General features: G+C 45.6%; 3 protein-coding genes across 6 annotated transcripts; 1 reads left to right on the plus strand and 2 right to left on the minus strand.

Annotated features, from left to right (window-relative positions):
• Positions 1-7,513: 7,513 nt before the first annotated feature.
• mzt2b (mitotic spindle organizing protein 2B) lies at positions 7,514-12,356 on the minus strand. 3 transcript variants are annotated; one of them, XM_055863424.1, is made up of 5 exons: positions 12,206-12,356; positions 11,655-11,867; positions 11,170-11,327; positions 9,934-10,077; positions 7,514-8,566 (listed from the first exon to the last, which is right to left on the minus strand). In XM_055863424.1, exons 2-5 carry the CDS (start codon positions 11,846-11,848, stop codon positions 8,409-8,411), a joined length of 654 nt encoding a protein of 217 aa, XP_055719399.1. In that variant the 5' UTR covers positions 11,849-11,867; positions 12,206-12,356; the 3' UTR covers positions 7,514-8,408. The 3 variants fall into 3 exon arrangements, with proteins under 3 accessions (XP_055719399.1, XP_055719391.1, XP_055719407.1); XM_055863416.1 differs by having other exon boundaries at positions 9,934-10,080; positions 12,206-12,355; XM_055863432.1 differs by lacking the exon at positions 9,934-10,077 and having other exon boundaries at positions 12,206-12,351.
• Positions 12,357-12,625: 269 nt separating this feature from the next.
• On the plus strand, positions 12,626-19,527 carry LOC129811781 (E3 ubiquitin-protein ligase TRIM23). Of its 2 annotated transcripts, none has more exons than XM_055863391.1 (11): positions 12,626-12,734; positions 13,541-13,703; positions 13,896-14,017; positions 14,499-14,777; positions 15,258-15,440; positions 15,712-15,948; positions 16,166-16,300; positions 16,403-16,532; positions 16,607-16,717; positions 17,407-17,531; positions 17,758-19,527. In XM_055863391.1, exons 1-11 carry the CDS (start codon positions 12,639-12,641, stop codon positions 17,935-17,937), a joined length of 1,761 nt encoding a protein of 586 aa, XP_055719366.1. In that variant the 5' UTR covers positions 12,626-12,638; the 3' UTR covers positions 17,938-19,527. The 2 variants fall into 2 exon arrangements, with proteins under 2 accessions (XP_055719366.1, XP_055719375.1); XM_055863400.1 differs by having other exon boundaries at positions 15,733-15,948.
• Positions 19,528-19,933: 406 nt separating this feature from the next.
• LOC129811775 (peptidylprolyl isomerase domain and WD repeat-containing protein 1-like) lies at positions 19,934-24,356 on the minus strand. Its single transcript, XM_055863378.1, has 11 exons — positions 24,174-24,356; positions 23,864-23,966; positions 23,364-23,467; positions 23,119-23,239; positions 22,491-22,938; positions 22,103-22,293; positions 21,577-21,766; positions 20,955-21,136; positions 20,723-20,804; positions 20,435-20,617; positions 19,934-20,286 (listed from the first exon to the last, which is right to left on the minus strand). Exons 1-11 carry the CDS (start codon positions 24,304-24,306, stop codon positions 20,143-20,145), a joined length of 1,881 nt encoding a protein of 626 aa, XP_055719353.1. The 5' UTR covers positions 24,307-24,356; the 3' UTR covers positions 19,934-20,142.
• Between the last annotated feature and the right edge of the window lie 45 nt (positions 24,357-24,401).

Here is a 24,401-nt window from a genome sequence, read left to right on the forward strand (position 1 = left end):
CCCCCCCCGTATCACCCCCCGTATCACCACCCCCCGTATCAGCACCCGCCGTATCACCCCCCCCCGTATCACCCCCCGTATCACCACCCCCCGTATCACCACCCCCCTTATCACCCCCCCCCCCCTCACTGCCCCTCCCCGCCACCCTGAGAAGCGATCTAGGTATCCATTGATGGAGACTAAGGACACTTGATAAGGACACTTGATATTGCAGAGAGAGATAAAGAAAAATACAAGCCAAAAGGGACGATTTATGTATTTTATTTTTTTGTTTCAAAACTGTCTTGGTTTTTTATTCTAGCCTACTGTTTCTTAAAGTCACAGTGTTGTAGGCCTAACTGGTCAGTTCCTCTTCTGCATAACAGATGTTTTACTGGTACACCAGTCTCCTATTGTGATATTGCTTCCAATACAATGCTCAAATACAGACAAATACACTTGTTCAGTGTTTTAACTGTTTCTAAGCACAACCACCTTTGATTTTAGCTTCAACACCAACGAGATAAACCCTTCAGGGGGCTGTAGTGCAGAGCAGATATGTGCTTGATGACAGATATGACAACAGTCAGTTTAGTGTGAAGGCAGGAGAGTCATTTGCGGTAGCCAGATAAACATGTTAGATACCAAAGACATTCTCATTGACAATATTTATGTGATCCCTTTGATAGCTTTTGAACAACTCTACTGCAGCTTTCATAATGGCCCATAGTGACATATATGAATTATTCTGGAATTCTATACAATATACACGCACATACATTCCTCGCCATTTTGAGCATCAATTCTAGTGAGGTGTTCCTGATAGATGGTCTCACTGTTCTCGTATAGGATCTCTATATGGTTATTCAGAACACACACATGCATAAGCCGCGCATACACACACACCCACACCCACCCCTCTCTAATCAAGGCCCCCTCCACACACATATCCCTCACACCCATCCAGGCACCCCTGTCAGTCCCTCTTTTTTCCTCTCCTCCTCTCCTTCTCCACTTCTCCTGATCTTCCCTTTGTTAGTGTCCCTTTAAAAAAAGCATGTTTTAATGGAAATGATTTTCAAAAGAACATTGAAGCCATAATGGAGAACGTCCTTCAGCAGCTGAGGTCTCCTTCTTCAATAGACAGAAAACTAAAGGAGGAGCCAGACAACATCTGTGACTTGCTACCCGTCTGTCTGCCTGGCAGCCTGGTAACCATCGCCACCTAGTGGTTAGATAAGACAACTAAAGAGAAGGCTTTCCATCAGCCGTGTGTCAAATCAAATCAAATTGTATTTGTCACATGCGCTGAATACAACAGGTGTAGACCTTACAGTGAAATGCTTGCTTACAAGCCCTTAACCAACAATGCAATTTTAAGAAAATAGAGTTAAAAAAATATTTTCGAAATAAACTAAAGTAAAACATAAAAAATAAAGAAAGTAACACAATAAAAGAACAATAATGAGGCTATATACAGGGGGTACCGGCATTGAGTCAATGTGCGGGGGTACAGGTTAGTCGAGGAATATGTGTGATGTGTGTGTGCCTTAGGACTAGGCTTCAGGGACGCATATTTAGGCATGCAGGGACATGCAGGGACACACACAGACACACACACAGACACACACAGACAACACACACACACACCCACACACATCCAAAATGAAGGACGTCTTAGGAAAGCGACAATGAAAATACCAATGCATACTATCTGTTCCCTATGAGTTATTATTTCTATCCTATTATTGAAATAATAATTTTGTTGGTCTCTGTATGGGATCAAAACGAGGAGTACAGTGTCCACATTTATTGAGGTATATCTCCACAATGTAAATGAGAGAGAAAGAGAACGAGAGTGTGTGCGTGTGTGTGTGTGTGTGTGTGTGTGTGTGTGTGTGTGTGTGTGTGTGTGTGTGTGTGTGTGTGTGTGTGTGTGTGTGTGTGTGTGTGTGTGTGTGTGTGTGTGTGTGTGTGTGTGTGTGTGTGTGTGCGCGCGCGTTCGAGCGACTGAAGGAAAATGGGTGGGGGTATTGTTTCAGTGTAAATAGTACTGATAAATAAACATCTCTTGCACTACATTGGCTCTGGCTTTCTCAAACCTCTGTTTGATATAAAGAATGGAGTCACCCAACCCTTACTCACTGGTAGGAGAGGATTCTATGCTATTTCGGCAAGCAATAATAAAAGCTCAACCTTTTCCTTTATTACTAACACCTAGCCAATCATTTCAGATCAACACTAGTGCCTAGGGGGTAGAGGCTAGGGGGTAGTTTATGGACGGGGCCTACTTCTCTTCCACCTGCTCAGGGTAGAATTTGTCCCTATGGTACAGGTGATTTTGATCAGCTTACCCTATCCTGAACCATTACGGGGAAAACCACAAACTTGACTTTAGATCAGCATCTAGAGGCTATTCCATCCCACTCCTAGTGGGGCACCAGCCTTATCCTCCTCCCCCTCTTTCACCCCTTTATCCCCTCCTCCGGCTGCATCCTTCTCTCCGTGGGCCCAGGTGGACTCAGGGCTTAGGTCTGCAGTCATTTTCCCCCCGACTGGTTTTAATGTAAGGGGTAATGTGAGAGGAGACAGGCTCCGCACACACGCAGACGCACACCTCCCCCCTGTGGGAGTCTGGAGCAAGCCGCAGTCTGCATACACGCACACACACACCACAGCGGTGGACGTGGTCCTCACCCACCGCTGTGTCATTACCAGCATCCCTCCGTCCCCTTTATTTATTCCTCCTTCACTCCTGTTTACTCCCCTGAGCTTCTCCTCTCCTCCGCCCAGAACAGAGGCCTGTATCACTCCATCTCTCAGAGAGAGTGAGGGAGAGAACGAGTGAGAGAGCAAGAGAGAACTAGAGAAGAGAGAGAGAGATAGAGAGAGAGAGAGAGAGAGAGAGAGAGAGAGAGAGAGAGAGAGAGAGAGAGAGAGAGAGAGAGAGAGAGAGAGAGAGAGAGAGAGAGAGAGAGGGAGCAAGAAGAGAAGAAAGCAGCTGATTCTATAGGAGCACCAACACAAACAGTGCTGTATAAAAACACACACAGGCTGGGGGCTCAGCGACTGACCTGCTGCTGCGTGCCAACAAACACCTCGAATCATTTTCCACTTCTTTTCACCAAAACATCCCTTGTTTACCATGTGCACTGTGCAAAAAAAAGAACACTTCTTTTGTAATTTATTTCCTTGCTGTTGTGGGAGAGAGCAGAGTAGAGGAGGAGCCCTCGTGGAACTGCAATAAATCACCTGCTTGTTCCCCCCCAACTTTCCATCCCACCCATCCCCATTGTAGTGGAGGCTGGTGGGAGGAGCTACATGAGGACAGGCTCATTGTAATGGCTGGAATGGAATAGATGGAAATGAGTCAAACATGTGGTTTCCATATGTCTGATGTGTTTGATAACTTTCCAAATATTCCATTCCAGCCATTACAATGAACCCCTCCTCCTACAGCTCCTCCAACAAGCCTCCTCTGCACCAGGCTCTTGTTGGTTCCCAGGCCCTAACCCCGCTCCCTTCATCACATACTGATGGATGTAGCCCTATCCTACTCCCCCTCGTCATTGCTGGCTGGGGCGGGGAAAGCGTTTCACCCAATGAAGAAGACACATTAAGAGTCTAAGCCTGGTGGGGGGGGATTTGATTTGGAATTTTTAGACCCATTTTAGGTTTTTGATAAAACATTGAATTTGGCCTTACTGCTATTAGCCCATAGAAACACATTGAATAACAGATTCATACATGGAAAAACACTTTTTTGGGGCACTAAACTACTTCCATATTTACTTCAATAAAACGTTTTAACTGGTACCTGCTACCTTCAGATGCTGCAACATGGTCTCAGAGCATTTCGTATTATTCTGTACGTAGCATAAATCTGAGACATGCCAAAGAGCCCCACAGTGGAGGTGCCATAATACCCATAAAACCTAGCGGTCAAACAAGGAAATGGTTCCAATAGTTTTTCCACAATTAATTTTTCCGAATAGGGGATTTTTTAGAAACACTTAAAATAAAGTCTGTGTTTCGTATAGGCTCAGTCTGGCATGGCATTTTGATAACCATGTCAATCTCTCTCGGACAAAGGGACTTTTATCAATATATTCATCTCTATTTACTCTCAGATTCGAAAATGCTAATTAGCATCAAAGTAGACATCATGAAAAAATAGAAATCCTTGCAAACTCCTGCACGTCATCTCTAGCTGGCACCTTTGCTAACAGGTATTGTGGCAATTAAAAATTTGCACAAGACAGTTCGCAGAATGTAGCTGATTTATTAATTTCTACATTTAGCTAACATTAGATAGTTAATCCAGAGATTCTTACTTTTTCCTCAATTCGTCAGTCTGGTCCAGATCAGCATTTGTAATCCTTTATGATAGCCACATTAGCAGTTAATTAGTATGCGAATATTTTGATAAAAGTCACCTTGTCCTAAAGAGATTTACACAGTTATCAAAAAAGGGTAAGCCTACACGAAACACAGCCCTTATTTTAAATGTTTCTTCAATCCTCTATGGGGTAAAATGTATGGTGGAAAAAATATTGGAACCATTTCCCCGTTTGATCTCTATGTTTTATGGCTGTATGCGGTGGATTAACACCAGATATCTATCTCTAGTTTAAACAAACAGATTTTCATGGGGATTTTTTATTATGATAATTAGATTTCCGCAGGTGTGCGAACATCGACTCTAGGGGTCTTACACACACACACACACACACACACACACACACACACACACACACACACACACACACACACACACACACACACACACACACACACACACACACACACACACACACACACACACACACACACACTCTTATACGAACGTGCACCCAAGTGTCCCTGAAACACAAATACGTGTAAACAAACAAACACTACTTCCTTATACTCAGACAAAATGTAGATTCAAAGTAATGGTCACTGTAGAGTCAGATAAAAGGCAAATGCTACAGAATGTAGAATATAATTGTCATGTAAAATATGGAATCGTGTTGTCCACACATTGGGCCACAACATGTGCAATGTTCTGAATGTTTCATCTCATTAAATACATCCTAGAGCTACATAATATGCTTAGGGTGTGTGTGTATGTAGGGGGGTTTACATTTTGGATTATATTTTTTAACCTTTATTTAATTAGGCAAGTCAATTAACAACAAATTCTTATTTACAATGAATGCCTAACCCGGCCAAACCCTAACCCAGATGACAATGGGCCAATTGTGCATTGCCCTATGGGACTTCCAAACACGGCCGGTTGTGAATCAGCCTAGTATCAAACCAGAGTCTGTAGTGATGCCTCTAGCACTGAGATGCTGTGTCGTAGACCGCTGCGCCACTCGGGATGGGGTGTAAGATTGCTGGTAGGCACACCCCATGTGCCTTCAGTTCCCCCTATAGGCCAAAGAAACCAGAGACATATCTCAGTAAATGTTTGAGTCTGTCCCTGAGAGAAGACAATACACTGTCTTCCATTGTCACATCACACCAGCCGTTTAGGGAGAGACCATAAGGTCACCACATACCTTACAGGCCCAACTCATTGAACAGACAATGTTGCACTGGCGAAAAGTCTTTATTGGAGTCAAATCAAATCAAATCAAATGTATTTATATAGCCCTTCTTACATCAGCTGATATATCAAAGTGCTGTACAGAAACCCAGCCTAAAACCCCAAACAGCAAGCAATGCAGGTGTAGAAGCACGGTGGCTAGAAAAAACTCCCTAGAAAGGCCAAAAGCTAGGAAGAAACCTAGAGAGGAACCAGGCTATGAGGGGTGGCCAGTCCTCTTCTGGCTGTGCCGGGTGGAGATTATAACAGAACATGGCCAAGATGTTCAAATGTTCATAAATGACCAGCATGTTCGAATAATAATAATCACAGTAGTTGTCGAGGGTGCACCAAGTCAGCACCTCAGGAGGAAATGTCAGTTGGCTTTTCATAGCCGATCATTGAGAGTATCTCTACCGTTCCTGCTGTCTCTAGAGAGTTGAAAACAGCAGGTCTGGGACAGGTAGCACGTCCGGTGAACAGGTCAGGGTTCCATAGCTGCAGGTAGAACAGTTGAAACTGGAGCAGCAGCACGGCCAGGTGGACTGGGGACAGCAAGGAGTCATCATGCCAGGTAGTCCTGAGGCATGGTCCTAGGGTTTAGGTCCTCAGAGAGAGAGAAAGAAAGCGAGAAAGAGATAATTAGAGAGAGCATACTTAAATGTACACAGGACACTGGATAAGACAGGAGAAATACTCCAGATATAACAGACTGACCCTAGGCCCCCGACACATAAACTACTGCAGCATAAATACTGGATGCTGAGACAGGAGGGGTCAGGAGACACTGTGGCCCCATCCGATGATACCCCCAGACAGGGCCAAACAGGCAGGAAATAACCCCACCCACTTTGCCAAAGCACAGCCCCCACAACACTAGAGGGATTATCTTCAACCACCAACTTACCATCCTGAGACAAGGCCGAGTATAGCCCACAAAGATCTCCGCCACGGCACAACCCAAGGGAGGGTGCCAACCCAGACAGGAAGACCACGTCAGCGACTCAACCCACTCATGCCGTCCTCCTAGGGACGGCATGGAAGAGCACCAGTAAGCCAGTGACTCAGCCCCTGTAATAGGGTTAGAGGCAGAGAATCCCAGTGGAGAGAGGGGAATCGGCCAGGCAGAGACAGCAAGGGCGGTTCGTTGCTCCAGAGCCTTTCCATTCACCTTCACACTCCTGGGCCAGACTACACTCAATCATATGACCTACTGAAGAGATGAGTCTTAAGTAAAGACTTAAAGGTTGAGACCGAGTCTGCGTCTCTCACATGGGTAGGCAGACCATTCCATAAAAATGGAGCTCTATAGGAGAAAGCCCTGCCTCCAGCTGTTTGCTTAGAAATTCTAGGGACAATTAGGAGGCCTGCGTCTTGTGACTGTAGCGTACGTGTAGGTATGTACAGCAGGACCAAATCGTAAAGATAGGTAGGAGCAAGCCCATGTAATGCTTTGTAGGTTAGCAGTAAAACCTTGAAATCAGCCCTTGCCTTAACAGGAAGCCAGTGTAGAGAGGCTAGCACTGGAGTAATATGATCACATTTTTTGGTTCTAGTCAAATAGATGATGAACAGTACACATTTCAAACAGTAATAATCTTTGTCCTGTATACAAGATTCACTGGACAATGTCAGAACCATGAACCTGAATAGATATAGTGCATATAACATATCTATTCAGTATTTACAGACAGGGAGAGATAAAGGAAGAGGACACCTTTAGAATATCAGTGGTATGAATAAGAAAATGATTGAATTGAACCAATGCTATACGATGAGGCATTGTCCCAGAGAGGTGACCTGTGCAGTGCTTTGTTCTGTCTCTTCCCAGCTGTAGCATCACAGTAGACCGAACATCACAAAGCCCACCACATTTTACTCACCATCTCCAAGGTACACACATGACACAGAGACTGTATTGTGTTGGGTTTCATTATGGTGGACAGAGAAAAGAACACGCAGTAGCTTGTAAAAATTAGATTTTTATTTTGATAACATTTTGGGACAAGCATGTGCATCATTAACTGCTGCCTCTTCACTCACTTTATCCTCGTGGGTATCAGGCAGAATACAACAGCAGTCTGTTGTGTTGGACAAGAGAGGCAACAGAATGGGCTGTACTCTAGTAACTCTCGCTAAGCCAAAGGAAATTACAACAAAAGACCCAGTATTGTGTTGGATTTCAGCATGGTAGACAAAGACAACCAACACACCTTGTATAGAGGTCCCCAAAAGTGCTATTTTTTTATTGTGACAAGATGTTATGAAAATGTTTGGTTCCACAAGTGCTGTAATGGTGAGCAATTTAGACAACTCTTCTATGTTGAGTGTGTTCATGGTATAAAAACAACAATCACAAAACAGTATTTTCAGATGGCACCCCTCTTAAGACCGAATGGTTTATATCCTATCTAAAGTATGAGCCCATGGTACTGTACTAGGAACTGTTTCTGTCAACCCTTATCCTCAACCCAACCATTATACACTAACATATCCCAATGGACTCTGGACCCAAAGAGGCACTTCTCCCAGCCTTTTTGGCAGGTCGAAAATCAGCACTGGTGACCAAGAGGTAAGCATTAGAGGTCACACTGATTCTGACTTTCAATACTGTATTTGAAACAAGGTTCCTCCTCTACTCATCTGACGTGGAAGTATATGAAAGGTGAAGCAACATGGTGGACTAGGTTCATACCTTCACTAAAACAACTGTCATTTATCTTCATTTATTTTAATTCAACCGAGGAGGAGAGGAGATTCTATAGCCGTTAATGTAGATGAAGGAAAGAAGACGAGGAGAGGAAGCAACTTAAGACTTGTGAGGTGCCCCATCAGTCATCTCTCCTTCCTGTGGGGTCTAGTTGGTGGTAGTTGGGGTGATCTGGGAGGAGGAGCTGCTGCTTCCAGAGCTCTTGGTGGTCTTCTGCCCCCTGGTGGCGCTGGGCTGGCGTGGCACCCTCTGGCTGGAACCCTCTCTGCTCTTCTCCCCATGGCCAGCACCCGCTTTACTACGCACTGCAAAAACAAAGAGAAGGGTGAGTGGGATGGTTTGCAGTGTGTGTGTGTGTGTGTGTGTGTGTGTGCCTGTCATGCAAGGCAAAATGGCTGTGTTTGGGCTGGAATAAGAACATGCAGATGAGCATGTTCAGATGAAAGACCAATGAGACACTTATGAGAGCATGACTGACAGCAATGAAGATGGAACACTTTATTCAGTCTAGACTCTTCCTAAATCGCCCTATGGGGAAAATGCCAACCCCTCAAGCAGGTGAATCAAATTTAAAACCATGCAGTCAAAAACGTTTTGTCAAATATAGGGCTGCAATCTACATGAGTAGAGAAAACACAAAGACAGGAAGATGAGGTTAACAAACAAATGCACATACACCCAGAGTCCAGTTTATTAGGTACACCTATTTAGTACTGGATCGGACCCTCCTTTGCCTCCATAACAGTCTGAATTCTTTGTGTCGCGGAAATGTTGCTCAATTGATATCAGGGTACCTAACGTGTGCCAGGAAAACATTCCCCACACCATTATACCACCACCAGCCTGTACCGTTGACATCAGGCAGGATGAGGCCATGGACTCACGCTGCTTATGCCAAATCCTGACTCTGCCATCAGCATGACGCAACAGGAGCCAGGATTCATCAGACCAGGCAATGCTTTTCCACTCCTCAATTGTCTAGTGTTGGGGATCACATGCCCACTGGAGACACTTGTTGTGTTTAGCTGATAGGAGTGGAACCCAGTGTGGTCGTCTGCTGCAGTAGCTCATCTGTGAAAGGATGCATTCCAAGACACCGTTCTGCACACCACTGTGCTGCTCTGTTATTTGCCTGTTTCTGGCCCGCCTGTTAACTCGCACAATTCTTGCAATTCTCCTTCAACTTCTCATTAACAAGCTGTTTTTACCCACAGGACTGCTGCTGATTGGATGTTTTTTGTTTGTTGCACTATTCTCGGTAAACCCTAGACTGTTGTGTGTGAGATACTTGAAACGGCGTGCCTGGCAGCGACAATCATACCGCGCTCAAAGTCGCTGAGGCCACTCGTTTTAGCCATTTTAACATTCAATCAAACAGTAACTGAATGCCTCGATGCCTGTCTGCCTGCTTTATATAGCAAGCCACAGCTACGTGACTCACTGTCTGTAGGAGCAACCCATTTTCATGAACAGGGTGGTGTACCTAATACACTGAGTATACCTGAGTCCACACGCACACACACTGTGAAACCCCTACACACTAAGTAAACTCAGTGCACAAGGTGAAGACATTGAAGTACTGGAGCCAGACGGGCAAAAAAACAGAGGTTGAAGAGTTTCTGGAGAGAGATGGAGGGATAGAGGGAAGAAAAGGAGAGAGTGAAAAGGGGACCTTGAGAGTGAGGAGAGGAGGTGTCGTAGACCATCTTGGAGTTGACCCTGGTGGGCCTGGGGCCAGCAGAGGAGGAGGTGGAGGAGGAGGTGGGGGGAGGTGCAGGGGGCTTAAAGCTTTTAGGGCCAGACACAACAGAGTCCTCTTCTTCAGCAGCGAGATAGATACGCACACAGAGTGTTTGTGCATACACACCACAAATACACAGAAACACACATAGAGAAGAATTGGAGAGGAGTTAGAGTGCAAACTGAAATATACAGGTAACATTGTAAAGTTAGTGTTTGACTGGAGGCCAATGTATCCTATTCTCTTCTCCATTCATTTCTATTCAGCTGGCTGGCCAAGGCCACAGTGGAGCAAAGTGGAGAAGAGAATAGCAGCAATGTGTTAGTTAGTGAGGGGAATAGGAGACATTGGAAGATTAGGTGTAGAGACTCAGCTGGGGAGGTGAAAGGGGGGAATATCTTGTCTGAGCAGAATACAAGGGTTTAAGCAGAAGGCTGCAAAGCAAGCAAAGCAACAGAAAGAGATCTATATTTTCTATTCCACCTAAATAATAAAAACAATAATTATCTGTCTGTCCTTACCCGACAGACAGACATACAGGTACCATTATGGTATGGTAGAGTCTCCTGTGGCTCTCCCAAATCTTGTTGACTAAACTAGTGGAAGTCTGGAGAACTTTAGTACTGGTTTTTGCATTACAATGGGAGAGCTGGCATTCAACACTCACATTTGATTGGCTTTGAGTAGACATTACATTTCCCCTCAGGAGAGGTATTTCGTTGTGTCTCGCTTTTCCTACTTCGTCAGACAACATTTTAGTAAGCTATACGACCTTAGTTTTGAATCTTATGCATGTAGGTTGCAAGTCTGAAAATTTTTCAGAAACTCAACTTCTGTTTGGAGCACCATCCATGCAAAATATTTAATTGGTTTGATAACTGGAAAACGTAACACTAGTTTCTATCTTGACTCCACCACCTTCCATCCTTTTTTTAATCATCTTCATAATTGGAAATTCCCAAGGCTTTCTAACATAACTTCTGAGGCTATAGAAACATTAACACTCTTCTCTGTCTGTCCCTACCCGAGAGACATGTACTGTTATGTAGAGGAAACAATGAGCTATATACTCTGGCTGGGCTACCAGTGAGAAAGCAGTATTGTTGCGGAACAGGAAACCACAACCCCTCTTTAGCGCTCTCACCACCTGATCCAGACCCTACTGACCTCTGGGTTCTGTAGGGGCTGTGGTGGTGTTGGGGTAGGAGGCGGTGGAGGAGTCTCCCATGGAGGTTTCAGCTATCCTCTGGCCAGCACACATGGCCTTCAGTGTCTGGAACACAGCCAGTGGAGCCACGTTCATCTTCAACAGGTCCACAATGATCCTACAGGAGAGGACAAGGATTAAACTAAGAATACAGTGTACACGCTCTCACACACACACACACACACACACACACACACACACACACACACACACACACACACACACACACACACACACACACACACACACACACACACACACACACAAAATCAGTGAGTGTAGTGGCCTGATCAATGCATTAGTCAGAGTCTAGGTCTGTAGGATATGATGGGTTAAAAATACCAGCTCAGAATACCAGCTCAGTGTTCAGATCAGAGGAAAAGGAGAGGGTTGATGAGGAAAGGAAGCCAAGTTAGACTATTGAGATGCCCCCCATCAGACGTACTTGAAGACCTCCTGGTCCATGGCGATGCCTGCGGCCTGCGTCAGCTCAAATAGCTCACTCTCCTCGGCGTTGAGGATCTTCTTCTTCTTCATGGCATACTTGGTGACGTTGCCGCTGACCGTCACGCCCATGGCAGGGGAGTCTGGGGCCGTGGGGAGGGGCCCGGGGGCGGACTGCTGCTGAGAGTGAGACATGACGGGTCACCTCAGTCACCTGGGGGCCAAGAGAGAGGGAGGAGGTCTCATTAGCAATTCAATCAACAAAAAATAATTCATGCATTTGCTCCATTGTTTACATTTTTTTGATGAGCCCACTCATTGGTGGTATGCACGGCTCTAGTACCATACAACATTTCAATGTAATTTTAGCAACTTCGTCAGCTAGCTAGCAATCTGTTTGGCAATAATTGTGAATGTGGCTACGAAACGTAGCTAAAGTCGCTATCTAACTTAGCCCTAAGCGGCGCCGTGCATCCACTCATGTGAATGCGCGGCGTCCGCTTGCCAATACCTCAACTCTGATAACATTATTGCACATGAAAAGCTTCTTACCTCAGCACTAAGTGGGGGTAGACGTTATTGAATTAGTGAGGTACTTATTTAGGGGGGAATGATCAGGCTGTTTGCTTTGACGGTTGTCATTCGTGTTGCTCAAAACATAGGCGCGGAATAACAACGTCACCGTTATACAAAAAAGGCGAGTGTGTAAGTGTTGCAGAAAAACGCAAGAGGGCGTTAAAATCGAAAAACCTTAGAACCGGACTCTTCCATGTCCATATAAGGGGTCGTGAATAGTCGCCAGTTTCATTGTAGCTTTATATTTTTATATATATAACCGAATTCTTATCGATCCAACACAAAATAAGCACCAAAGTTACATTTTATAGTTCCATTTGGTCAAATTAACTGTGTGGCCTACAGATATTCCGCATATGCATTTTCGAATCCACACTAACTGTGTAAATGGTTTAGTCCTAGGTCTAGGATGGCCGCTGCTGTGGGTGTAAACAAGCAGGGAACCGCAGCAACGATGGACGTCTGTGTTCGGCACGTCAGGGGGGCCACAAGCAGCACCGTGAAGGTTGGTTGAATACTTGTACGTATAAATAAGCATATAAACAACGTTTGAAGGCGATACGTCGTTTGCTCAAATTACCGACAAGGGCGCTCGGATCGGGGGAACTCTCAATTCTGCTGTTTTGCGGCCGGGCCGTAAACGCATTGTCAAACGATCGGCCTGAATTTGTTTGTGTGTCTACGTAGACAATAGACATGCAATCCACAAGATTACAAACAGAATCACCATCTGGGTTAAGTGCCATTATCACAGCTTTTTGTATCAACCATGCAACTGCATCAGCTAACTCCACCTCTCATTAGCAGAATAGCATGCTAACGTTAAGGCTCTAAGCCGCTAGCTATAGCTAGCTACTGCTGATAGCCAGTCTAACATTTTGTTAACTTGCTACTTCTTTGTGTAGAACATTGTGTGCCATCTGAAAAGTCGCTAGCTGGGTGTAGTTGATTCAGGAATCACCCTCAAAACAACATTTACTACCTTCATAAAAGTGCGGTTTTGCATGACAACTTCAATGAAATGGCGATTTCGCAGGCAGGCTAGTGTTGTCGCACTAGCTAACTACGCACTTTAATAACAAACCACCATGTGTAGTTAGCTGTGTGTCTTCTCGTCAACACTACACTAACCAAATGAGTTCCATGAGAAGCCAGATGAATTTGCCTACGGGAAACATGACACAGACACCATCTCAGTCCTTGCAGAAATAAGTACATTTTGAATTGATATGCAATGACAAGGGGTCCATCTAAGTAAACTCAACTTATGTGTGTGGTTGACGCGACCTGTATGTGTGTTGTTGTCCCCAGGTGTTGGAGTGTGGGGTGTGTGAAGATGTCTTCTCTCTCCAGGGGGACAAAGTCCCCCGGCTGCTGCTCTGTGGTCACACAGTCTGTCATGACTGTCTGACCCGGCTGCCCCTGCATGGTAGAGCCATCCGCTGCCCCTTTGACAGACAGGTCACAGAGCTGGGTGAGTTCCGTAGGGTTTAGTTTCTATACAGGCCTTTTGTGTTCCTGTGTCAGTGAGCGTGATGTAATATCCATCACAATATAAGGTCTAACGTCTCACTTGTTTACTTGTAAGCTTTTAGTCCATCGTCTCTGGGAAATGTGTGAATGATTTGATGATGAATGAATGCGTTTTATTGACTGTCTCTCTCAGGGGACTCTGGTGTGTGGGGTCTGAAGAAGAACTTTGCCCTGCTGGAGCTTCTGGAGAGGCTGCAGAATGGAGCGTCCAGCCAGTTGAGCATGGCAGAGGACGCCCTAACAGGCATGGGAGAGGTAGGCAGTGGTTACCCCCACCCTGGGTTCCCATCTTGAGGTAGGCAGTGGTTACCCCCACCCTGGGTTCCCATCTTGAGGTAGGCAGTAGTTACCCCCACTCTGGGTTCCCATCTTGAGGTAGGCAGTAGTTACACCCACCCTGGGTTCCCATCTTGAGGTAGGCAGTAGTTAACCCCACCCTGGGTTCCCATCTTGAGGTAGGCAGTGGTTACCCCCACCCTGGGTTCCCATCTTGAGGTCGGCCGTGGTTACCCCCACCCTGGGTTCCCATCTTGAGGTAGGCCGTGGTTACCCCCACCCTGGGTTCCCATCTTTCATCTGCAATTATCTGAAAACGCAGAAAGGATAGGTGAAAGCTATATGGGAATTGGCTTTGATCTGCCTAGTTCTTTCACATCCATCCATCCAATTCTCAAGGACACTTGCTTAATGACAACGACACATGAAATGTAACACTATCGTATGTCCTCCCCTCCAGTCTATAATCCGCTGTGACGAGGACGAGAGCCACACGGCATCTATGTACTGCACCGTGTGTGCCACCCACCTGTGTGCCGACTGCTCCCAGCTCACCCACTCCACCCGCACCCTAGCCAAGCACCGGCAGGTACCCCTGGCAGACAAGCCCCACGAGAAGACACTATGCCCGCAGCACCAGGTCCACGCCATCGAGTTCGTCTGTCAGGAGGAGCTCTGCCAGCCTGGGCCGCTCATGTGCTGCGTGTGCAAAGAGTACGGCAAGCACCAGGGACACAAGGTATGGAAGGAGGACGAGTCAGCTGGGAGTAGCCTCACTGGTTGCTGTATTTATTGACTGACTGACAGGTCAATCTCTGAAGCAACGTTCCTAGCAACACTAGAGACAACAAGCAAATCAGAATAGCTAAAGGAATTTGTCGTTGTACTGGTTGGTAGTTCAGCTGGTGTGATTTAGGGCTGTGACGATCCCAGTATCGCAATATTTTGTCCATGGCAAAAATGAAAATACAAAGCAGACCAAACTCTTTGGTCCTTTAAAAACCTGCTGGATGTAAACTATTGTGTTCTATACTGTAGCTAAATAAAAGGTGACTCTGGATGACAACATAATTATGTTTGTTTTCAACATTAGGGCTGTTTTCATAAAGAAGTTGAATCTGCTTCGTGTTTTCTTTCCTTGCCACGATACTAATGAGGATTGTCCTGGCCCTACTATGATTGTGTTAATTTCTCCTTGCTGATTGCTTCCTTCCTGTAGCATGCAGTTCTGGAGGCAGAAGCCAATCAGATCCGTGCGTCTATCCTGGACATGGCCCACTGTATCCGGACGTTCACAGAGGAGGTGTCGGAATATTCCAGGAAGCTGGTTGGGATCGTACAGCAGATTGAGGGAGGAGAACGTATAGTGGAGGATGGCATCGGCATGGCACACACCGAACATGTAAGAACAGCTGGCTGTGGATAACAACTTTTTGCATACTAAACAACAGATGAACTTTAGATTTCAAAGTGGATAGATAGGCTATGCAAATGTAATTAAGGTATAATCGCTGTAAAGCTGTTACTGTATTTAAAAATTACAGTAGCTACATCTCAAAGTCCTGGGAAACATCATTGTATTTCCTTCCAAAAAGTCATAACATTGCTTATGGTTTATCATAGTGTATATTTCATGATGCAGTGTGTAATCTGTGTATTCCTGATGGACTCAGTCGTCTGTGGGTATTCCCCAGGTCCCAGGCACGGCAGAGAGCGCACGGTCCTGCGTACGGGCCTACTTCGCCGACCTCCACGAGACGCTGTGCAGACAGGAGGAGATGGCGCTCAGTGTAGTGGACGCACATGTCAGGGAAAGGCTCATTTGGCTCCGACAACAGCAGGAAGACATGACCATCCTACTGTCCCAGGTGTCCACAGCCTGCCTGCACTGCGAGAAGACACTGCAGCAGGTAGGAGCCTAAATGGGCCACTGGTGGGCATAACATCTCTAGAGCACACTGTAGGATTGCAATCTCTGCTTGCACTGGATGGTGCTCTCATTTTTAATAAGAATCACCAAGGTCTTCCTAAGGACTTTTGTATGGTCTGAAATCAGATAGGAAAATCACATTTGCAAATGTGATTTTCCTAAGTCATGACTGATGTCTTCCCTGTCTCTCTCTGTAGGATGACTGCAGAGTGGTCCTGGCCAAGCAGGAGATCAACAGACTGTTGGAGACTCTGCAGAAACAGCAGCAGCAGTTCACTGAGCTGGCCGACCACATCCAGCTTGACGCTGGTATCCCCGTCACATTCACCAAGGTACAGCACTCTGCTCTACTCTGTAGGAATACAGAACGTCATACACTCCATTGAAAAATAATTAGTAACTTCATTTAGACTACATTGTTTTCTCTGTTCCAGGACAACCGGGTCCACATCGGCCCTAAGATGGAGATCCGGGTGGTGACCCTGGGATTGGATAGTGCTGGGAAAACCACCATCCTTTTCAAACTGAAACAGGACGAGTTTATGCAGCCCATCCCTACCATAGGTAAACCCACAACAGTGTCAGTCATTAAAATGTACCTGAATTGTATAGCCACTCCTCCTCCTTGTCATCTGTAGGTTTTAATGTGGAGACAGTGGAGTATAAGAATCTCAAGTTCACCATCTGGGACGTTGGTGGGAAACATAAGCTACGGCCTCTCTGGAAGCACTATTACCTGAACACACAAGGTATCTGTTTAACTCTTTCTTTCATATTACCTGCTTCCCTAACATGGACTGTATACTAAACATTAGGAACACCTTCCTACTATTGAGTTGCCCTCAGAACAGCCTCAATTCGTTGGGGCATGAACTCTACAAGGTGTCGAAAGTGTTCCACAGGGATGCTGGCCCATGTTGACTACGATGCTTCCCACAGTTGTTTCAAGTTGTTTCGATGTCCTTTGGGTGACAGACAATTGATACACACGGGAAACTGTTGAGTGTGAAAAACCCAGCAGCGTTGCAGTTCTTGACACAAACCGGAGCGCCTGGCACGTACTACCATACCCCATTCAAAGGCACTTACATTTTTTGTCTTGCCCATTCACCCTCTGAATGACACAAACACAATCCATGTCTCAATTCTCTCAAGGCTTAAAAATCCTTCAACATGTCTCCTCCCTTTCATCTACACTGATTGAAGTGGATTTAACAGGTGACATCAATAAGGGATCATAGCTTTCCCCTGGATTCACCAGGTCAGTCTCTCATGGAAAAAGCAGGTGTTCCTAATGTTTTGTACACTGTTTTGTACACTGTATATCAATAACTATGACAAATGTACTGATTTTGAAAAGAGAATTGTAAAACGTTATAAGGATGATTTGAGTGAAGAGGGCCCTGACTTATTTTTTCTGTCTCCTTTCACTCTCCAGCGGTGGTGTTTGTGATTGACAGCTGTCACAGGGATAGGCTGATGGAGGCCCACAGTGAACTGGCCAAACTTCTGACAGAGAAGGAGCTGAGAGACGCCCTGCTGCTCATCTTCGCCAACAAACAGGTACGCACACACACAACCCCTTGGTCCAAGAAACAGGTATACACACGCACATTGATTAATTAGCCCAGGGGTTTAGTGTCCGAGCCTACTAGGTGAAACATCTGTCTATGAGTAAGGCCCTTAACCCAAACTGCTCCTGTAAGTAGCTCTGGATAAGAGTGTGTGCTAAATTACTCAAATGTTGATTGGCTGATTAGCTCATTGATTCGTCTATCCTCACCTGCAGGATGTCCCAGGGGCTGTGTCGGTGGAGGAGATGACGGAGCTGCTGAGTCTCCACAAGCTGTGCTGTGGGAGGAGCTGGCACATCCAGGGATGTGATGCCCGCAGTGGCATGGGGCTCCACGAGGGCCTGGACTGGCTGTCCCGACAGCTGGTGGCTGCAGGTGTACTGGATGTGGCCTAGACCTCCCCTTGCTGCAGGGGGGCAGGATGTGGCCTAGACCTCCCCTTGCTGCAGGGGGGCTGGACGTGGCCTAGACCTCCCCTTGCTGCAGGGGGGCTGGATGTGGCCTAGACCTCCCCTTGCTGCAGGGGGGCTGGACGTGGCCTAGACCTCCCCTTGCTGCAGGGGGGCTGGATGTGGCCTAGACCTCCCCTTGCTGCAGGGGGGCTGGATGTGGCCTAGACCTCCCCTTGCTGCAGGGGGGCTGAACGTAGCCTAGACCTCCCCTTGCTGCAGGGGGGCTGGATGTGGCCTAGACCTCCCCTTGCTGCAGGGGGGCTGGACGTGGCCTAGACCTCCCCTTGCTGGACGTGGCCTAAAACCTCCTCTGATTACTGACTTCTGTTACCAAGTAAAACCCCCTTACCATAGATCCCAGAACGATCTTTTTAAACCATCCACACCATAAAGACCTGTCCACCATAGACCTGCACCAGTCACATCTACCTAAACCTTTTACCTGATGATTGACTTTTGGTAGACCCAGTCCAAGCCATACACTAAAGACCAGTCCTACCAAATTCTCATCCCATACCTTTCAGTTCTTCCCTAAATCCCATACCTTTCACTCCATACCAAGGCCCTAGTCCTACATCCCATACTAAGGCCCTAGTCTTTTACCCCATACTAAGGCCTTAACCCTACATCCTATAGCCGTTCTACCCTTCTCACCCCTAACCTGCGGATAAGCTTCTAACCCACAGCCAGTGAATCCATCATTAGTCATAATGCTTTGTACTCTGCTCTGTCGTGGGTATGCTAACAGGGCCAGGTTATAGGGATTGTCTCAAGCGTACTAAACTAACCTGCTTATAAGACTACACATTCCCATATTGCCTCAATGCAGATCAGATGAGATTCATTTCATGGCGAAACTCCATGTTGTAGATTTTTTTCGTTGGTACCAATGCACTTGACTTGTGATGATTTCATGTAATGCAGCATCAGGTCTTGAAATGACACTGGTAGTGGGCTGAATTCAGCTATTATTTACCTTGGTTAAATAGTGCAGTTGGGTGGGTGGGGGATATTGTAGTAGCTGTGGTGGGAAACGTCTAAAGTGTTATATGAAATCTTTCTCCCACCTGTTTTGTGGAGTGTCTTGCATGCAGAATTCATTGGATGCACTTTTCTGCCGCTTCAATACATCTGGGTTGTGCTCATGAGGGTGCAATGTTTGACTCATGTTGCAGATGTAATAGACTAGACATGATTCCTTCATCTAATTGACAGAGGATGATCTACACACTATATTTCTGAACATTCAAGAATGTTGTGCCCTACAGAATGTGATACTTGCTTCTTTTGAAACCAGGACACAACCTGTGATGGTCTTCTGTTTTAGCCCATCTGTCTGGAGTGCTGTTTGTTACATTCTCCATTAACGTTACCCACATGTAGATGTGAAACTTAGTCAAAACATTAACCAAACACCTTTCATTGTATGGAGGAACCATCCTGTGGTTTGAATTCACTTTCCTCATTGCTATGTAATGTTACTACTTCTATGTGAAAATAAAATGCATGTGTGAAGAGCCCTCTGTTAAAGGATTTCAGATTCTGACATGAGTTTTTGAAACATTTAGAAGTGCAGTGCACATCCACACATTACTCGTGGATTTGATCATGGCTTTTGTAAATCATAATTAATGTGACGCTATTAAATAAACTGGATGTTGCTTTTTAAAATGTAACTAGGCAAGTCAGTTAAGAACAAATTCTTATTTACAATGGACGGCCAAACCCGGATGACGCTAGGCCAATTGTGCACCACCCTATGGGACTCCCAATCACGGCCGGATGTGATAGGGACTGTAGTGAAGCCTCTTGCACTGAGATGCTGCGCCACTCGGGAGCTTATATGGTCCAACCAATTCAGAAAAGTTGCAGCTAGATAACAAATGATTCTATATCCTGTCAGACTCCCTTGCCAGTAACATGGACATTTCTATCTGAATGTTCTGTAATGAATGTTAAGACACTGGTTTATTCAAAGTACAGCTCTGTTGACAAACATGTTACTAAGCAACCAACAAATTCTTAATTTCTCACATCCAAGAGAGAAAAAAAATGCAACAGGCGGCAAGATGCACTTGAATAATCCAACACTTTACTTTAAAAATGGAACGTAATAGTACACAACATACTGGTGAGATGGAAACACGATTACTTGATGGTGATGTTAATGATGCTTATGTCTTCGTAAGGTTTATCTGTTTTAGGGTTGACTTTGAGGTTGGAGATCCTCTGAACCACCTCCATTCCTTTGGCACTCCTTCCAAACACGGTGTGCTTGTTGTCTAGCCAGGGCTTTAAACACAAGTAGGGAGAGATGTTTATTTGAACATAATGCAGAAATGTACAATACTTGACAAAACAGGGATAAAGACATTACTTCAACTGAAGGAATGTCGATTAAGTAAAATATCAGACTTCACAGAGTCAGCCCCTTAGTTACCGTGGGCACGACGGTGATGAAGAACTGTGATCCGTTGGTGCCGGGGCCTCCGTTGGCCATACTGAGTGTGTAGGGCCGGTCATGTCTCAGTGTGGCATGGAACTCATCCTCAAACTCCCCTCCCCAGATACTCTCCCCTCCCATGCCTGTCCCTGTAGGGTCCCCTGTCTGGATCATGAAGCCCTGGGTGGAGAGGAAAGACAACAGTCAAAACATAGTCCATCACATCTTGTGATTTAAGTTCCTACTACAAAGTCAAAACAATGAGCAGTGATTAAAATGTCCTACCTTGATGACGCGGTGGAATATGTGGCCATTGAAATAACCATTCCTGCTGTGAACACAGAAGTTCTCCACTGTTTTGGGACACCTGAGATACAAAGTAGTCCATAAACATAAGTAAAATTGTCCAATAAAATATATAATTGCAAGACTGTATAGGTTCTGAGGAAAGTTAGCAGACAGAACCCATGGCATTGCAAATGGAAAGGAAGCTCTAAAACAACGGAGGGTGACCTACTCGACAGGGAACAGTTTTATGTGGATGTCTCCCATGGTGGTGTGGATGATAGCGCTGTCTGACACCCTTTTGGGCCCCTCTGCCTGGGTAGCAGCCATCACCTCCTCCTTAGACGGCTTCTCGTTGAACACGTCTCTGTCTGACTCGGCACTTTTAGTGTCCTCCGGCTCCCTCTTGGAGAACTACCAAAACAAAAGAAGGGATAGTGACAAAAATGCTGAGGAAATGATGTAATGCGGGTGAAAATATGGCAAAGAATGAAGCAATAAGGCACGAGGGGGTGTGGTATATGGCTGGTATAAGGGCTGTACTTATGCGCATCGCAGAGTGCCTGGGCACAGCCCTTAGCCATGGTATATTGGCCAGATACCACAAACCCACGAGGAGCCGTATTGATATTATAAACTGGTTACCAACGTAATTAGAGCAGTAAAAATAAATGTTTTGTCATACCCGTGGTATACGGTCTGATATACCACAGCTTTCAAACAATCAGCATTCAGGGCCTGAACCACCCAGTTTATAATAACAAATAGCAGCACTGCAAGGGAGCAACAGTAATAGACCATTTCTCTTTTGGACGAGCTACAACTGCCCTGCAGGGACAAATAAAGTTGATTACCATGTAGAAGCGGTTCTTCTTGAAAGCAGTACAGAAAATGGTGGGGTCTGGCATTGTGCTCTGCAGGGCCGGGTTGTCTGATGCCTTCATCTCGATGGTGGGAGCTGTGTTGCATGCCTTGGCAACCCCCTGGAACAGGCTCAGCTTCACCACACGAATGTTCTCTAGCTTCCCCAGGATACGTACACACCTGAACACACACGGGTGGGAAATAAAAACATGTTAGACTAATGCTCTTGTCACTTTCACAAGACAAAGGCGTTTCATGAAAACATTGTTGGGGCAAGGGTTAGAGGCAGTCCACAACCCTGGCCCTGGAGAGCAACAGTGTGTGCAAAATGTTTCCATCCAGCCTTAAAACATCTGATTCAACTAATTCATTTATCATCAAGAGCTTGATAAGTTGAATTAGTGTTTTTTTGGTGCAAAAAGCCTGCTCTCCCTGTAGCTCTCCGTGGCTGACAACTACTGTGTTTTTAGAGGATATTACTGTCTGTGAAGTCCATTTTGACCATTTAAATGCTACCTGTTGGTCTCCACATTGATGACCTTGATGCCCAGCATGGTTCCGTAGAGGACAAAGTGACCCGTCTCATCAAAGATGATGTTGGTCAGCCTGATGCCATCCACTTTCTCCAGTTCCCTCTCCACCGCCATCCTCCGACCAAACTCCATGTCTGGCAGCTGTTGCTTCATTTGCTGCAGCTCTGTGAACTTCTACAGGATCAGGTCAGAGATGGGCCATGATGAGAGAAATGAGCACAGTTCAGATAAATGCACTGTGGAAATGTGGGAAACGGTGAATACTACGCTACCAATGTGAGTATCTTGTGATAAATTTTAACAAGTAGCACAGTTTATTAATAGCAATATGAAATAAATTAAAGTCCTGATTCTGAAAGTTGGAAACTTACCGATAACGACTCATCAAACACCCTCATCAGTTTCCCCGTCAGGAAGCGGAAGATCCTGACTTTCCTGTCGGTGGCGATGGTAGCCATCTTCTTCCCGTCGTGGGAGAAGGCTAGGCTGGTGGGGTAGGTTTTGTTTTTGGCAAACTCATAAAGGTCTGTGTCAGTCTTATACTGCCAGTCCACGTGCCTGGGGAATTTGAACTCGCTGGGGAGGCCGGTCCAATACTCCAGCATTCCAGCCTTGTCTGCGGAGACGATAACCCTGTATCTAGGGTTGAGGCGGATCTGGGACAGCGGAGAGGAGTGCATCTTGTCGAAGGTGTGGAGCTTCTCGTTGCTTCCCCGTCCATCATAGACGAAGATCTTCCCAGTGGATTTCTCTGAGCAGGCCACGCAGCAGATGGCATCGCCTGGGTTGTAGATCCACTCACACTGGCCAGGGTGGAAACTACACAACACACAGAGCAGAGGAATGGCAGATCAACTAGGAATAACATATGTGCCGTAGCTCTATAACATGTATGGTGTTCTTGAAGCGGGAGAAGGGATATCTTTTGGCTTTAAGGAAACAGGCTAAATTGCTAAAAGTTTCACCTTTAAAAACAATAAGCAAAAGATGCAAACTCACCCCAGCTTCAGCATGTTGATCATGTCAAAGTTGACCACATCAAAGACTTTCATGGCCTGGTCGTCCCCAACAGAACAGAATAGAGCTCCATCAGCACTGACAGAAATACACTCTATAACTCCTGTAACACATAGAACAAGAAGAACAGTGAATTATAGCCCTGAAATTACATTTCAGGCAGTCTAAAGCCCAGTCTGAGGTTGCATAAAGATACATGTTAATTCATACAGAGGCATTATTCGTACCCAGATGACTGCGGAAGTGTTTGACAAACTCTACCCCCTCATCTTCTTTCTTTTTCCAGAACTTCACATGACCGTCCTGACTGGCTGTGATGATGAAATCTGTCCTGGAAATGAAAATAATACAAGAATTTATGAGGCAGACTGATCAGCATTGGTATGTGTGTAACATTTGGCATCCAGGAAAACACAAATCAATGTACCAGGAAGTAAACAAATCAGCAAGTGAAAGTGTCTCATAGGATCAAGACTGAACCACAGCCGCAATCAAAATTGGCAATATCGTAAATATTAATAAAAACCCTAATTCAAGGATAAGCATAAGGTTACCAGTGTGGTTAAGGTTACTGTTAAGTTCAAAATCCGATGTTAAGAAGATAAATTGCAGACGTAGGCAGGGTTTATGACTTTGTGGCTGTGGTAACTTGTGATGACCGACAAAGAACCATATATCTGTAGCTAGAAAACTGCAATAGCTAGTTATCTAACGTTACAATTCTTACTTGGAACAGACAATGTGCGTTATAACATCCCTATGCATGTAGCTCCTCTCGTACATGGCTGCCGATGGCAAGTTGTCCAAATACACACGTTCATACTCCAGCACTGTACAAAAACAAAACCACCATTGTTAGAAGCAATCACAATGAGAGCAACACGATTTTCAGCTTTGTTCTGGGAAATTGTTTGAGCAATAGCCACTCTGGCTAGCTTAATAGCGAGGAGCACAGAAGTTAGCACACATCCAGCAATGCAGCATAGCTCGCTAGCTCAAGTTGCTTTAACTCGCTGGTTAGCTTTTCCATCATAAACCTTTTCTCTTCTTGGTCTGTGTCGCCTCGCTTGGCATGGGTCCAACCCATTCCTCCTCTTCTCCAGTTTCTACTTCATCCTGATTATCGTCTAGTTTTCGTTTCAGATCTGCGTTCTCTGTGGTGGCCGCCATAGTTGCCGAATTCACTGTTTTCCCCTCGGTGTCCGTATCCGTTCACCGCGGGCTTGGAGAAAAACTCAATAGCTTAATACCGCTCCCTGCAGTAC

Source organism: Salvelinus fontinalis, chromosome 2 (assembly GCF_029448725.1).
Source record: "Salvelinus fontinalis isolate EN_2023a chromosome 2, ASM2944872v1, whole genome shotgun sequence".
Lineage (NCBI taxonomy): Eukaryota > Metazoa > Chordata > Actinopteri > Salmoniformes > Salmonidae > Salvelinus > Salvelinus fontinalis.

What these genes read in the sequence shown, in the direction of transcription:
- LOC129811781 (XM_055863391.1), top strand. Translation starts at nt 12,639, where the DNA reads ATGGCCGCTGCTGTGGGTGTAAACAAGCAGGGAACCGCAGCAACGATG. An exon ending in GCAAGCACCAGGGACACAAG is followed by an intron (nt 14,778 to 15,257) that starts GTATGGAAGGAG and finishes TCCTTCCTGTAG; the next exon opens with CATGCAGTTCTGGAGGCAGA. An exon ending in TCATCTTCGCCAACAAACAG is followed by an intron (nt 17,532 to 17,757) that starts GTACGCACACAC and finishes CCTCACCTGCAG; the next exon opens with GATGTCCCAGGGGCTGTGTC.
- mzt2b (XM_055863416.1), bottom strand. Translation starts at nt 11,848, where the DNA reads ATGTCTCACTCTCAGCAGCAGTCCGCCCCCGGGCCCCTCCCCACGGCC. An exon ending in ATGGACCAGGAGGTCTTCAA is followed by an intron (nt 11,328 to 11,654) that starts GTACGTCTGATG and finishes CCTCTCCTGTAG; the next exon opens with GATCATTGTGGACCTGTTGA. An exon ending in CTCCTCTCCTCACTCTCAAG is followed by an intron (nt 8,567 to 9,933) that starts GTCCCCTTTTCA and finishes TTGTTTTTGCAG; the next exon opens with TGCGTAGTAAAGCGGGTGCT.
- LOC129811775 (XM_055863378.1), bottom strand. Translation starts at nt 24,306, where the DNA reads ATGGCGGCCACCACAGAGAACGCAGATCTGAAACGAAAACTAGACGAT. An exon ending in TGTTTGATGAGTCGTTATCG is followed by an intron (nt 22,294 to 22,490) that starts GTAAGTTTCCAA and finishes CTGATCCTGTAG; the next exon opens with AAGTTCACAGAGCTGCAGCA. An exon ending in ATAAAACTGTTCCCTGTCGA is followed by an intron (nt 20,805 to 20,954) that starts GTAGGTCACCCT and finishes TTTGTATCTCAG; the next exon opens with GTGTCCCAAAACAGTGGAGA.